Source organism: Anomalospiza imberbis, chromosome 2 (assembly GCF_031753505.1).
Source record: "Anomalospiza imberbis isolate Cuckoo-Finch-1a 21T00152 chromosome 2, ASM3175350v1, whole genome shotgun sequence".
NCBI classification, from domain to species: domain Eukaryota; kingdom Metazoa; phylum Chordata; class Aves; order Passeriformes; family Viduidae; genus Anomalospiza; species Anomalospiza imberbis.
In genome coordinates, this window is record NC_089682.1 from 77897924 (window position 1) to 77910621 (window position 12698).

The 12698-nt window shown below is 42.2% G+C and overlaps 2 protein-coding genes across 7 annotated transcripts in view; both read left to right on the forward strand.

Annotated features, from left to right (window-relative positions):
- The first annotated feature begins 1395 nt into the window (after positions 1-1395).
- METTL16 (methyltransferase 16, RNA N6-adenosine) lies at positions 1396-10816 on the forward strand. Its single transcript, XM_068181933.1, has 9 exons — positions 1396-1621; positions 1708-1907; positions 4205-4345; positions 5361-5476; positions 6235-6377; positions 7690-7759; positions 8610-8699; positions 9603-9776; positions 9867-10816. Exons 1-9 carry the CDS (start codon positions 1494-1496, stop codon positions 10482-10484), a joined length of 1680 nt encoding a protein of 559 aa, XP_068038034.1. The 5' UTR covers positions 1396-1493; the 3' UTR covers positions 10485-10816.
- Positions 10817-12040: 1224 nt separating this feature from the next.
- The window catches only part of POLQ (DNA polymerase theta), a 53276-nt gene continuing 52618 nt past the window's right edge, over positions 12041-12698 (forward strand). For all 6 annotated transcript variants that reach the window (XR_010996435.1, XM_068181919.1, XM_068181921.1 and 3 more), the window contains exon 1: positions 12041-12263. Coding sequence is in view for 5 of the 6 variants with exons in the window: in XM_068181919.1 (XP_068038020.1) it covers positions 12068-12263 (196 nt within the window). In the remaining variant the exon portion in view is untranslated. The remainder of the gene's footprint in view (positions 12264-12698) is intronic.

The following is a 12698-nucleotide window of genomic DNA, read 5'->3' on the forward strand; positions in this document are numbered from 1 at the left end:
TTTAATGTTAATCTTACATGTTTTTGTCTGAGGAACCAGAGCACCATGTTAAATAAGGAAGGACTACTCCTATTCTACCTGAAAGTTTCCTACTTGAAACATAGAAGTTCCTGACCATCCATGACAAAGCCAGGAACTGATGTCAGTTTTAATTCCCAGTTTGAGGCTTTGTTTTGCTGTGCCTACATCATATTTTAATTGAGCATGATATTGTTGTTGGTTTGTATTTTTTTTTAATCAGAGGCAGTACAAATCTCACTGTAATACACCTTTCATAATTTATGTTCAACAAGCACAATAGTATGATAATTATTATTAATAATACATGCTGTATATTGAAAGTGCTTGAAGTGGGGAAATTCTCAGAAATCTTTTCCAGGTGTGATGTCTAAGCCTTGGGTTTTTTTCCCCATCTCAAACTGTTCAATACATTATTTGAAATCCATGTGTTGCAAAACCTGTGTCACAAGATAAGCTACAAGCAGCAGGCCCCAGGCCGCTGCTTGGTTGCCAGTGGCTTCATGTAGGCATTTTACAGAAATCCTTGGCTATGAGGTGTTTCAGAGAATGCTGAAGATTCCAAGGTAACGAAGGTGACTTGGGTGGGGAATATATGTGATGATGGGAGAGGAGGCTCCTCATGCTGCTGCATGGACAGAGCAGCCACCAGAAAAACACAACTGCTTATGTAATTTCATTTATTTGTCTTCATTACTCTTGAGTAGCTAATGCTGAAGTGATGATGCCTGTATAAAGAACATTTACATTTTAACTGTACGGGGTCCAGCTCTGGTCCTGCAGCGTGAGGAGGACATGGAACAGTTGGAGCAAGTCCAGAGGAGGCCATGACGTTGATGAGAGGACTTGGGGCACCTCCCATACGAAGACAGGCTGAGGAAATCAGGTCTGTTCATCGTGAACAAGCTTCTGTGGAGACCTCCCAGCAAGCTTCCAAGCTCTGAAGGGGCTACTGGGAAGCTGGAGAGGGAGGCTTCGTCACTGTTGTGATAGGGCAAGAAGTAACTCGAAAGAGGGAAATTTAGGGTGGATATGAGGAAGGAATTATTTATCGCGAGGGTGGTGAGGCGCTGGCACAGGTTGCCAGGGCGGCTGTGGGTGCAATCCTGGCCACGTTCAAGACCAGGCTGGATGGGGCTTTGAGCAACCCGGTCCAGTGGGAGGTATCCCTGTCCTTGGCAGCGGGGTTGGGACTAGAAAACCTTTAAAGTCCCCTCTAACCCATGACATTCCAGGATCCTATGGCCGCGCGGCGGTCACTTCTCCGCCCGAGCAGCGGCACCTCCCTCGCCGAGGCGGCGAGCGCGGCTCCGACCGGCTCGGCTGTCCCCCCGCGGCCCGCCGCGCTTGGTGCGGCCCGCGGGGCCGCGGTGCGCGCCGGGAGCGGCAGCGGGCCCGGGCCCGGCCGCCGCGCGGGGGTGCGGCCGTGGTCCCGCGCCGCGCTCCCGCCACATCCCGGCCCCTCCCGGCCCGACATGGCCCTCAACAAGTCCATGCACGCCCGCAACCGCTACAAGGATAAGCCCCCCGACTTCGCCTACCTGGCCGGCAAGTACCCCGAGTTCCAGCAGCACGTGCAGACCACCCTGGCGGGCAGGGTGAGGTACGGCCGGGCCGGCATGGGGCGGGTGGGTGCCCCTTGCGTGTCCGCCCCCGGGCACCCGTGAAAGCTCCGCTTGTGCCTTTCAGCCTGAATTTCAAGGATCCCGAGGCCGTGAGGGCTCTGACGTGCACCCTCTTGAAGGAGGACTTCGGGCTGACGATCGACATCCCCGTGGAAAGGCTCATTCCCACCGTCCCTTTGAGGCTGAACTACATCCACTGGGTGGAGGATCTCATCGGCCACCGGCATGCTGAGAAGCAAACCCTGAGACGAGGCATTGACATAGGTACTTGGCGAAGCTAATGTTTAAATCCTTATTTACCATCATCAGCGGCAGTAGCAGCTGCAATTTGTTGCAGAGGCACGGGAAAACGTCAGGTTTGAGGAGCAAAGAGATCTGATGTGTGCCCGCTGTGGTGGGAGGCACTCTGAGCTCCACAGGGCTTTCGTGTGCCTTCTGGGTGGGCAGGATTTCTCTGCACAAACGCAGGAACACTCGTGGCACGCAATTATGTGGCTTTTCAGGGCCTTGAGTGCAGCTTTGTCTGGTATACAAAAGCTGTGCTTCTAGAAAAGCAGGCAAAAATGTCATTCTAAAGGATCTAAAAAGTGTTTCTTCTCAGTGTTCTAACTAGCGAATTGTGTTTTGTTGATAGTTTATTAATTTTGCTTTTGGTTATCTGCACCAGAGAGTTTCTGAGTTGCATAGCATTTTTTTGGTGTTCCACTTAATAACATTTTTTCCTGTTGTTATAGGTGTATTTGACAAGTGAGTGATCTGTCCTTTTTATATTTCAATTTTTATTTTAATTTATTTCAACGCAGTTATATAGGTGAGCTGAATTGTGAAAGAGGCTAAATTAGGAGCCAGGGTAAACGTGTTTTGATTGTAAATGGTCAAAGATTTCTTGTTTATTGTTGAGAACAAAATGTGTTTTAAATTGGATCAAGCATCAGCAGATGGATGATACTGTCTACTTTCAGTCTGGATTACTGGGTAATATCAGGATGATATCTAGATTAGGCAGCAGTTAAATATAAACAGCGGAGGTGTGAATTTATAAGATGTACACTGATGGCCATAATTTGGTTTACATTGGAAATAAAAGAAAGGCAAGCTCCATAAGAGCTTCCACACGCAGATAATAAAATTGGCATTTGGAGTCCCAATTTTTGGTTATTCTGTATGAATTATTTAAAAGGCACTAGTGATAGGACATTTGAATTTAGTTCACATCTTTTATTTGTTAATAGAATCTTCCTTTACAGTTTCAGAGGCTTGATTTCAAAGACTGTTTTGTGCTGAAGAAAACTGATGAAAAATGAAATTGAGAGAAGTAGGAATTTCCTTTGTAATCTGTTTTAATGCTTGACATTAAAACTTTAAAGCTACTGAATTCCTCAAAGCTGAGGTTCAGTAATCTCTGTTACTGTGCCAGATTTCATGTTTCTTGGCATCTGCTAGCATGACTTTTTGTAATGGGATTTTTTGTTCTCCTGAAATGTACTGACTTGTATTTTTAGCTGGAGTTGTGCTGGATACCAGGTTTGCATCATCACATGTGTGTCCACAGCAGCTTTCTTCTAGTAACTTCGAAATTTTTTAGACAGCTTCTGTGCATTTGATATTAGTTTTAATTTTTGAAAGTGATATCTATGCACTTCATCATGGTAGGTGGCTCGGTAGAAGAGACGGATCCTCTAAGTCCTCCACATACTGCAAAATCTTCAGTTTGAGTTTGCATGATCTTTGATGTTTCAGCTTTGGAAAAGCAGGAAGTCAGCCAAGAGGGACTTGAGAGAAGTGCTAGAAGTAACCCCTTGCTGTTGTGTACTGACAGATGAAGTTACTGATGGTTCTATAAGTCAGTGTAACAGATTCTAAATATATGTCTAAACTCTAGTTTGGTGGTGGTGGGATATCTTTCCCTTTTCTTGTATCAATTCCCTTTAATCCTAAATTTGATTGTCATTGATAATTTGATCACCTAGGTATGCCATGATTATTTTGTGCTAGCATCTCTCTCTTTTTTACCAAGTTTTTATCTGTCTGGCTCTCTTTTTGAATATCTTAATTGACACTTGGGTTTCTTTGGTAGTTTTGGACATTAGAGAAAGACTGTCTTGTGGAACAGATTTTTTTTTGTGGTTGTTGTATGCATCAAAGTAAATTATTTGTGATAGATGATAGAAAAATGAAGAAGAGAAATTTATTTGTGGTAGGGTTTTTGTTTTAGTAAAGCCAGAATGTATTTGGCTTTCTTTATATAAATTTTATATAAATCTTTATATAAATTAACCATTGTCATATAGAAGAAAAATAGATTAAACCAAAGCTGATAGTTCACTAGAAAACTTATTACAGATTATTAAATTCTTTCTGTTATTAAAAGTGCATATTTGACGATGCTGTTTTTCAAATTACAAAAATTAAGTTCACTAAAGAATTGAGTAGTAGATGATCAATAATCACCATTTTCTTGAAGTTAGTTCTTTTTGGTGTAATAAGTACATAGTTAACAGCCACACTGCATATAACACCAGTACTTATTTTGCCCTTTTCATGGATTTTCACTTCTGCAGGGACAGGGGCATCCTGTATATACCCATTACTTGGAGCAACTTTGAATGGCTGGTATTTCCTTGCAACAGAAGTGGATGACATGTGCTTCAATTATGCCAAGAAGAATGTGGAACAGAATAACTTGTCTGATCTGATAAAAGGTACAATGTAATAAGGTATTTAGTAGCATATCAATGTTGTGGCATATTTTTGGCATGTTCAGTGGCATATCAGAATGTGTATTCCTTCCAAATACATGCTCAATTACTTTTACGGGAGCAGAATATTTACTGAAGTCAGTGTATGCTTAAGCCAAAAAGCTGCCTTTTCTAGCATGGGATGTGTGGTTAGAGAAATACTCTTCCTTACACAAATCTGAAAGTTAAACTTCACCCCGGGGTGTTTTTATCTCTGTATTCCTTGTCTCTCACTGAAGTATTTCTTAGTGTTTGGGCTATTTCTGCTGGTAGGAGACCTGGAATGCTCGCCTTGGATAATTGCATGACACTGCCACAAAGGTGTATCTTGTACAGGGAGTTCTTCATCCTCACTTCGTGAATGAAGTCCTGACACTGCCTGTGGTTGCAGAGGCAGTATGCCAGACTTGGTCTGGGGATGAGCTTGGAAAATTTTCTGAAGGAACTCAGTGTAGTAAAAATCAGGTCTATTTATGAGCTCTGAATAAAAACTTTTGGAAGCATCCATTTGAACAACATGTCTTAATCTGTCGTCTGTGTCAGTCTTGAAGATGCAGAACTTGATGTGGAGAACAATGAGAGTTTTCTGTCACTGCTGCCACTGGTTTTTAGTGGTGTGGTGGTGTTTCAGTATACTGGAAAAGTAGCTGGCAAAGGAACAGGCTTCATGTGAAGCTTTAGTGCCTGTAGTTGTAAGGGCTTAAAGCACATTTGTGGTTGTGTTGGACAACTTGGTATAACTCAGGTAGTCCTTGTTGTTTTAAACAGGTTCATGTGGTTCTGCTGCTGTGTATAAACATACAGGCTGTTTGTATGTTAATCCTTGACCTGAAATCTTTATTTGCATGGTGATATTTATTACATCTCTCTTATAGAAAGCATTGTTTAGAAAGTACAGGTTTTATGCAATGTATAATGTATATAGCATGTTAAATAAAATTTGGAGTTCTTTACTGACCAAATTCACTTTTTCTAACAGTGGTTAAGGTACCACAGAAGACTCTTCTAATGGATGCACTGAAAGAAGAATCTGAGATCATTTATGATTTCTGCATGTGCAACCCTCCCTTTTTTGCCAACCAGTTAGAGGCTAAGGTAAAATAACAAACTGGGTGTTATATGTACTTCAGTAGTCAGTGAAAAGGTAGCAACAATTTAACCTCTTGGCTTGGGCAAGGTTGAGTGAAAAATCCCAAATCATCATTAATAGCATTTAAGTCTTCTCCCTCCTCAGCCCCAAATGGAGTTTTGAAAACTTAACTGTTACCTCTCCGAAAGTAGAGGATATGCTGTAGCATTCTTTCACAAGTTCTTAGTGTCTTAGAAAATGAGTTTGGAAAGTAGACAGCTAGTAAATCTGAAATCAGGTGCCTGTTGCATAACAGGCACCTCTGTAGTACAGAGGAATTAGTTCCTGGAATTTTGCTTAACTGTATTTTTCATTTCCTTAGTCATGTAGACTAAGGTATCATACAGGTCGTGCAATACCCACTGAATATAGTCAGAAATGTATAATGCAGAGCAGTAGAAAAGAAGGTTTAAGATTTAATTAAGCACGATAGATTGTAGTTGCATAGATGCACTTAGCATGTCTTACATGTATTGGAACCACATATTTCATATTAGCAGAATCCTGATGTGACAAGTACCTTACCTTGGTTTGAGATTGTGGGGAATTCACTCAGGCATGTTTATTTTGAATGGATCTTTATTTATCCATGGTTCTGATGGGGGTAGGACAAGTAAAGATGGTGGTGCTTGCTGCCCCCTAAAGATTAAGATAGGAAGCAGTGTACAAAGCAGCATAAATTTTATTAAATGCTCATGTCAAATTTTTTTGTTTTTCAATCCAGGGAGTTAATTCTCGAAATCCACGGCGTCCCCCTCCCAGCTCTGTAAATACAGGAGGGATCACAGAAATCATGGCTGAGGGAGGAGAACTAGAATTTGTCAAAAGAATTATTCATGATAGTCTCCAGCTTAAAAAGAGGTTACGGTAAGTGTTTTGTTCCAGTCAAAAAACCCTAAACTAACACCTTTATCTTTGGCAGAAGTCATGCAGCAGTGTTATTTTTAGTACCTATGGTCCAGTGATATCTGTTCAGTTTGTTTGATGATACTTCCACATCCAATTGTTCCTGAGCAGCAATTAGAAGTTATTGCTGAGGTATTTAAAGGCAGAAGACAAAAAAAAGCCTGTACAAGTGACATTTATAGCTTGCAGCAAAATTAGCACATGTACCTGATAAGAGACAGATCAGGGTTCATTCTTGAGGATTTTTGGGATGGAAGAGGCTTTATGATATTGCTTAGTTATCTGTTGATTACCTAATTTTTTTTTATCTTTTCCTGGCTGAATTTTGGTAACTTGCAGCTTTGCCTGCTAAAGGACACCGTTCTACTGAATGCTGTCTTGGGTGAACATAAGCTGCAATAAAAGCCGTAGTGAAACCTTGTTTTGACCTTATTTTAAAACAGATGGCATGTCTTCAGTTTTCTGACTATATCATCAGGCTTTCACTCCCCCAGTGCTGGACAAAACTGTCCCTTGATAACTGGGAAATCTTAAGTTTTGTACTTCAATGCATTATATTTATGAATAAGCTTTTTTGGATCCAGTCATCAAAAAAAAATGAGGAAGATGAGGTTGTAAAGCTTGAATAATAATTTAGATGAAGAACAGAGCTTCATCTAAAGTAATGTTTGGGAGATTCTGAAGATGTGGAGCTGGGTGGAATGGTAAGTTTCACTAGAAGTGGGAAAATAACTTTTTTCCCCCCTTTTTTTTCCTGATTTTTTCCTCATGCAATATGTGTTATGTGTTGGAAACCTGGATAAGTTATGAGTGAGCACAAGTGATAGTCAGTATGTCTGATCTTGAGCACAATTACTTGCCAATAGTTGGTTATTCCTTTTTGTTCTGATTCATTCTCCAAAGAAAGTGGAGAAGTTGAAACAAATTCTTGTAAGGTGTAACATCTGCCCCATAACTGAAGTCACTCTTTGAAACAAGATTGCTCATTGTTCATATGTTGTTTCTAAAATACTTCTAAAAAGTATTTCTTAAAAGCTCAAAAAGATTTCCCTGTCCAGTCTGTCTTTGGACTGAATTTCTGAATTTTGTTCTGAATTTTGTTGTACTATGTCCTAGTCACTCTGTTTAAGTGTGATTTTTTTTTGTTGTTTTGTTTTGGTTTTTAATCTCATATTGTTTTTTCAGATTTCTGATCCAAGTAGTTCTTTTTAATAGCTGCCATTCTCAATTGCTTTCTGTTTGTAAAACACTTTTTTGTATGTGTGCTTTGCAGATGGTACAGTTGCATGTTGGGGAAGAAATGCAGTTTAGCACCACTGAAAGAAGAACTTAGAATCCAGGGGGTGAGTATGCATAGAGTCCCATATATCCTGCCTGTGTTCTATACAGAATATAGTATGCTTTAATGTATGTGGGTAATTATTGTTGAATTATTTCACAGAGTTTTTGTTACCAAAAGGAACTGCAGTTCCTTGTTAGGGAAACAATTGATGTTTAACTACTGTAGATTCAAAACTGACAGATAAGTAGCAAAGTAGCAAATATTATCTCCAAAGTTTTGTCTTTAGAACATGTTGGAGCATGTCTTCATTCTAGAAGATTCAGGGTTTCTGCTTTAAAATAGCCTTAACAAGGCTGTAGTAAAAAAAAAAAAAAAAAGAAAAAAGAACAGCAACAAAAAAATCTAGCTTTCTAGCAATTTGGTTGATATAAGAAATAGTGACATGATTTAAGTGTCAGCATTGTTTTGTTTGTGTTCAATTCTGGCACCAAGTAAAATGGAACCTTGTGCTACTATTCTCAATAAAGAGGGCTGTGCAAAGGACTTTTGGATGGCTTTTTGGAGGAAGCATACTCTTCACTAATTTCTATACAAAGAGAGTAATTGTGAGATCTGTCCGTGTATACAGTGGAAGGAAAGAGAGTGCAAGGGGAAATAAATTCCCAGAAAGATGAATTACCAAAAGCAGATGCTGAGCTAGATACAAAATATCTGATTTTCTTTCTCTGTCCTTGAACTGTTGCACCTCATTCTTAGTAAAGGGAGAGAAATGAGAGAGGGCCCTGACACCTCTGAGCCATGTCAAAAAGAATCTCCATTTGTGTAATGAGAAAATATGCTTTGTTTGAAAATGTGTGCAGTAAAACAATATTGTTTATTAATCTGAAATAATGTATTGCTGCTTTGCATAGGTTCCTAAAGTCACTCACACTGAATTCTGCCAGGGGCGCACCATGAGATGGGCACTGGCCTGGAGTTTCTATGATGATGTGCAAGTACCTGTAAGTAGCTTAATTCTGGTTTGCTTGTGATTTTCTGTGCCTCTTACTTGAGGAAGGGGCTAATGAGCTATAACTACTGTGATCCAAACTCTTCTTCAGACTGGAATATTGGATGTGCTCGGCTGTATGGACAGTGGAATTTCTTAGATGGCTGCCAGTCTGTTAGCAGTTGTGACGTGTGATTCATGAGTGAACCTTGTTGAGGGTGGAAAAAGGAAGCCTTATAGGAACTTCCTGTGGGTTTCAGTGAAAATGAGGATAATTTGTAACATACCTCAAATAGCAGTTTAGTAGTAATAAAAATACTCTAAGTTTGGGGCTGGATTTGAATTTAAACTTCCCTCTGAGAACTCAGTTTTAATTTAACATGTGGATTCTGTTACCAAATAGGTATGACCACGTCTAACTCAGACTTGCCTACATGAATGTAAGTGGAGCTTGTTCACCTTAAATGTGAGCCAGTTGCTTTTTTGGATCTGGATGTTTGTATATTTGAATATAGGTATAGATGATAACCAATCTTAAGGAAGATGCAAGTAAACCTTCAGTACAGTTGGATCAAAACATGGATATTGGCAGTTGGCCTCTATTCCCAAGAGCAGCCACACTTTCTCAGCTCATGGAGAGCTCACAGTGTAAAGGAACCAATGAAGCTTTTTGCCTAATACCTGAACATAAACTCCCTCTGTCCATCAGGCTAGCATAAAGTGCATGATCCTGTTAGCTGGTTTGAGTCTAAAACTCTGGGGGTGAAGTGGAGCACGGGCCATATGAATGACTGCTTAGTGCCTTATGTTACACTCTTAATCCTCTTGTTTTATGGAATCACAGTCTTCTGAGTGCAAAAGTCACCTCACTAATACTGCATAGCCTTGTAATTATTTTCTTTCTTTCTTCTTCTAGTCACCACCCTCTAAAAGAAGAAAATTAGAAAAACCACGAAAACCAATTACCTTCATGGTTTTGGCTTCTACAGTCAGAGAGTTATCGGTCAAAGCTGCAGCTATGGGCTGGGATGCTGTAGAAGCTATTGCTGTGGTTAGAGCCTGGGTAGAGAAGATTCTCACTGATCTGAAGGTACAGTATGAAGTATTAGATGTTAAAACTATGTCCTCATTGAAAGCATAACTGTGAGAGGATCGTATGAAATTCTGTTTTCTGCAATAGGTTCAGCATAAACGTGTTCCATGTGGAAAAGATGAAGTTAGCCTCTTTGTGACTGCCATTGAAAACTCCTGGATTCATTTGAGGAGAAAGAAACGAGAGAGAGTAAGGCAATTACGAGAACTTCCTCGAGCTTCTGAAGATACTCTACAAGCTATGGAGGAGGAAAAAAACAGCCAGAAGAGCGTGAGCAACAACTCAGACTGTGAAAACCCCAAGGCTGAAGACTCTGAAATGGGGTTTATGGCACCTGATGAGGATGTCCAGATGACGGCAGGTGATGAGCAACCAGAGGAATCTGATGCCAGAGAAGAACACAGTGATCCGGTGAAGGAAGAGGAGATGGAAGCAAAACAGGGAGAAACATCACTTGGGAAAGGTTCTGGTGATGTGAAGGAGGAGCCTTGCCCTTCAGAGGAAGTTAGCAATCTCACAGTGGAAAAAGAGCCAGGCCCTAAAGAAACTAGTGGGGGTTTTCTCTTCAAGTGTTTAATGAACGTGAAGAAAGAAGGAAATGATGTAGTAGTAGAAATGCACTGGGTTGAAGGACAGAACAGAGACTTGATGAACCAGCTGTGCACATACTTACGGAACCAAATTCTTCGACTGGTTGCTAGTTAGCTCTTTTTCCTACTTTGGTAACGTAGGTCTGTCCTCAAATTTTGTAAACTGTTTTTAATTAATTAAAAATTTCAGATAGCAAAACCTGTCTTTTCCCCCTTAAAAAAAAAAAAGAATAGAATGAAGATAGGTGTCTCCTTTAATATTTTAAATAGCTTTTTCAAAAATGTAAGGAGGACACGAAGTGATGAGGAAGTGATAGATTTCATACTGCAGTTGTAAGTACATGTTGAAGTGAAACATGTTTATGCTGTGAACATTTTAAATATCAGCAGTGCTTATTCTGGTCTTTTTCTGGCACAATAGAAATATATATTGTTACTAAGTAGAAATCTTTACCGAGTTATTTTCTTCACTATTTTTTCAGTACTAATACAGGAAATGGTTAGTCTGCAGTGGGAATTGTTTCTTGCAGTGAGGAGTCTTTAGCAGAGTATTTCTGTATGCTTCTCCTCCCTTTAATGTATGTAACTTTTGGTCAACAGAGTAGCAGCATGGATACAGTCTCCAAGTGTCAATTCATTAACATAATTGCTTTAGAGAAAAAGTGTCTGTTGTATTTATCTGGTGCTTGGGCTTTGAAACACCGAAGAGCCTACTGTTAGCCCACTGTTTATCTGGTTTTGTAAACTTGAGCAATTAAAGAAGTTTTTTGAGCTGCTTGATTTAAAGACTGTTAAAATAAATGCGTTGACTCTTCTATTAGACCATCCTTTACACTTAACTCAGATATAATTGTCTGAAATGACAGCAGTATTCTTAAAGAATTTTGTTTCCATTTAATTTGAAGATTTAATGACGGGAATGAGAGCACATGCTCTTCTTCAAGGGCCAGAAATTTCTGGGTGTATGTGTTTTGAGATGATGACCACCATGTGAAGTCAGCCTCCTAAGCTGTGATCCATTTCTCTGAATAGAGATACAGAACATGAAGAACTTCTCTGAGTGGGATATGTATGTGTTACCCAAAACAAAGCAGTGGTGTCCAGAAGGAAATTACTGTGTGTGTTCATACTCCTTTCAATGTTCACCCTTTGCTGTCCTTATTTTTGAAAAGGATCAGTATGCTTTCTTCAGCTGAGATGAAAAGCAACTTAGAAAAACCTTATTTTTTGATATAATGCTTCCTAACACTTCTGTGGGTGATGGACAAAGACATGCATGTTTTGGGTGATGCAGAATTTTCGTAGAACTGCTCCTCACATTCACGTTGCTGAGGAGAGGTAAAGCCAGTCCTGCTCTTTCAGAATCTGAAACAGCTGTTTTGGTGTCAGAGACATTAGAAACAGCAAGCGAGGCTGTTTGTCCTATGGGCCCTCTCCCGCAAGGTGAGCCTTGTTTTGTTGAAGCAGACCCTTCATGAAATGACCTCAGCCTTTCACCGGTACAGCGCGCGTTTCACCGGTACAGCGCGTACAGCGCTCGGAGCGCTGCCTCAGCAGAGACCGGCGCTTTTACAGAGACAACCTGTACTCTGCAGCGGCCGCACGCCTCGGGCCTGCCCGCTTCCCTGCTGCTGCCCGCTTCCCTGTCCCCGCCCGTTCCCTGCTCCCTCCCGCCGGCCGGGGCGGGCCCGGGTTTGAATGGCGTGGCGGGAAGATGGCGCCAGCACCGTTATCTCCCCGAGCGGTGCCGCCGCGGCCTCGGCCGCGGGGCTCCGCGGCGGCAGATCCCGCACGCCGGGGCGGGCCGTGCCGCCCGGCCCCGCCGCTCCCCGCCGCGCTGTGCTGAGCCCCCCGCCCGGCCTCGACCTCTCCCTGCGCCGCAGCGGCTCGGCAGGTACCGGCGTGGAGAGCGCCGCCCTTCTCTCCCATTCCCCTTCTTTCCCTTCCCGCCCTCCCCTCGGTCGTGCAGCGCGGCGGGTCGGGACGTGCTGGGCGAGGGGAGCGGGGCTGCCCGGGGAGCAGCAGGGCGCTGCTGGAAGGGGCCGGGACCTCCGAGCCTCTCCCGGCGCGGGGCCCTGGCCCCGGGGGCGGCGCTGCTCGGGCCGCGCTTCGCCCCTTCCTTTCCCCCTGGAGGGCAGCCGCGGTACGTGCTTGTGCTAGCAGGGTGGTGATCGAAGGATTTCCTGCACCCCTCGCTGTGTAGTCGAGGAAGAAAAGAAAATGTGTATTCTGTGCACAGGTCTGAGGTGGGGGCATGCTGTGTGTCGTGTAACAGTGGGCCTTATTCTTGGCTTGGCCTCTAGGTGCTGCCATAATACAACAATCGGTC

Coding starts and splice junctions, on each gene's coding strand:
- METTL16 (XM_068181933.1), top strand. CDS start 1,494: ATGGCCCTCAACAAGTCCATGCACGCCCGCAACCGCTACAAGGATAAG. Junction 5,477..6,234: donor CCAACCAGTTAGAGGCTAAG/GTAAAATAACAA, acceptor TTTTCAATCCAG/GGAGTTAATTCTCGAAATCC. Junction 8,700..9,602: donor ATGATGATGTGCAAGTACCT/GTAAGTAGCTTA, acceptor TTCTTCTTCTAG/TCACCACCCTCTAAAAGAAG.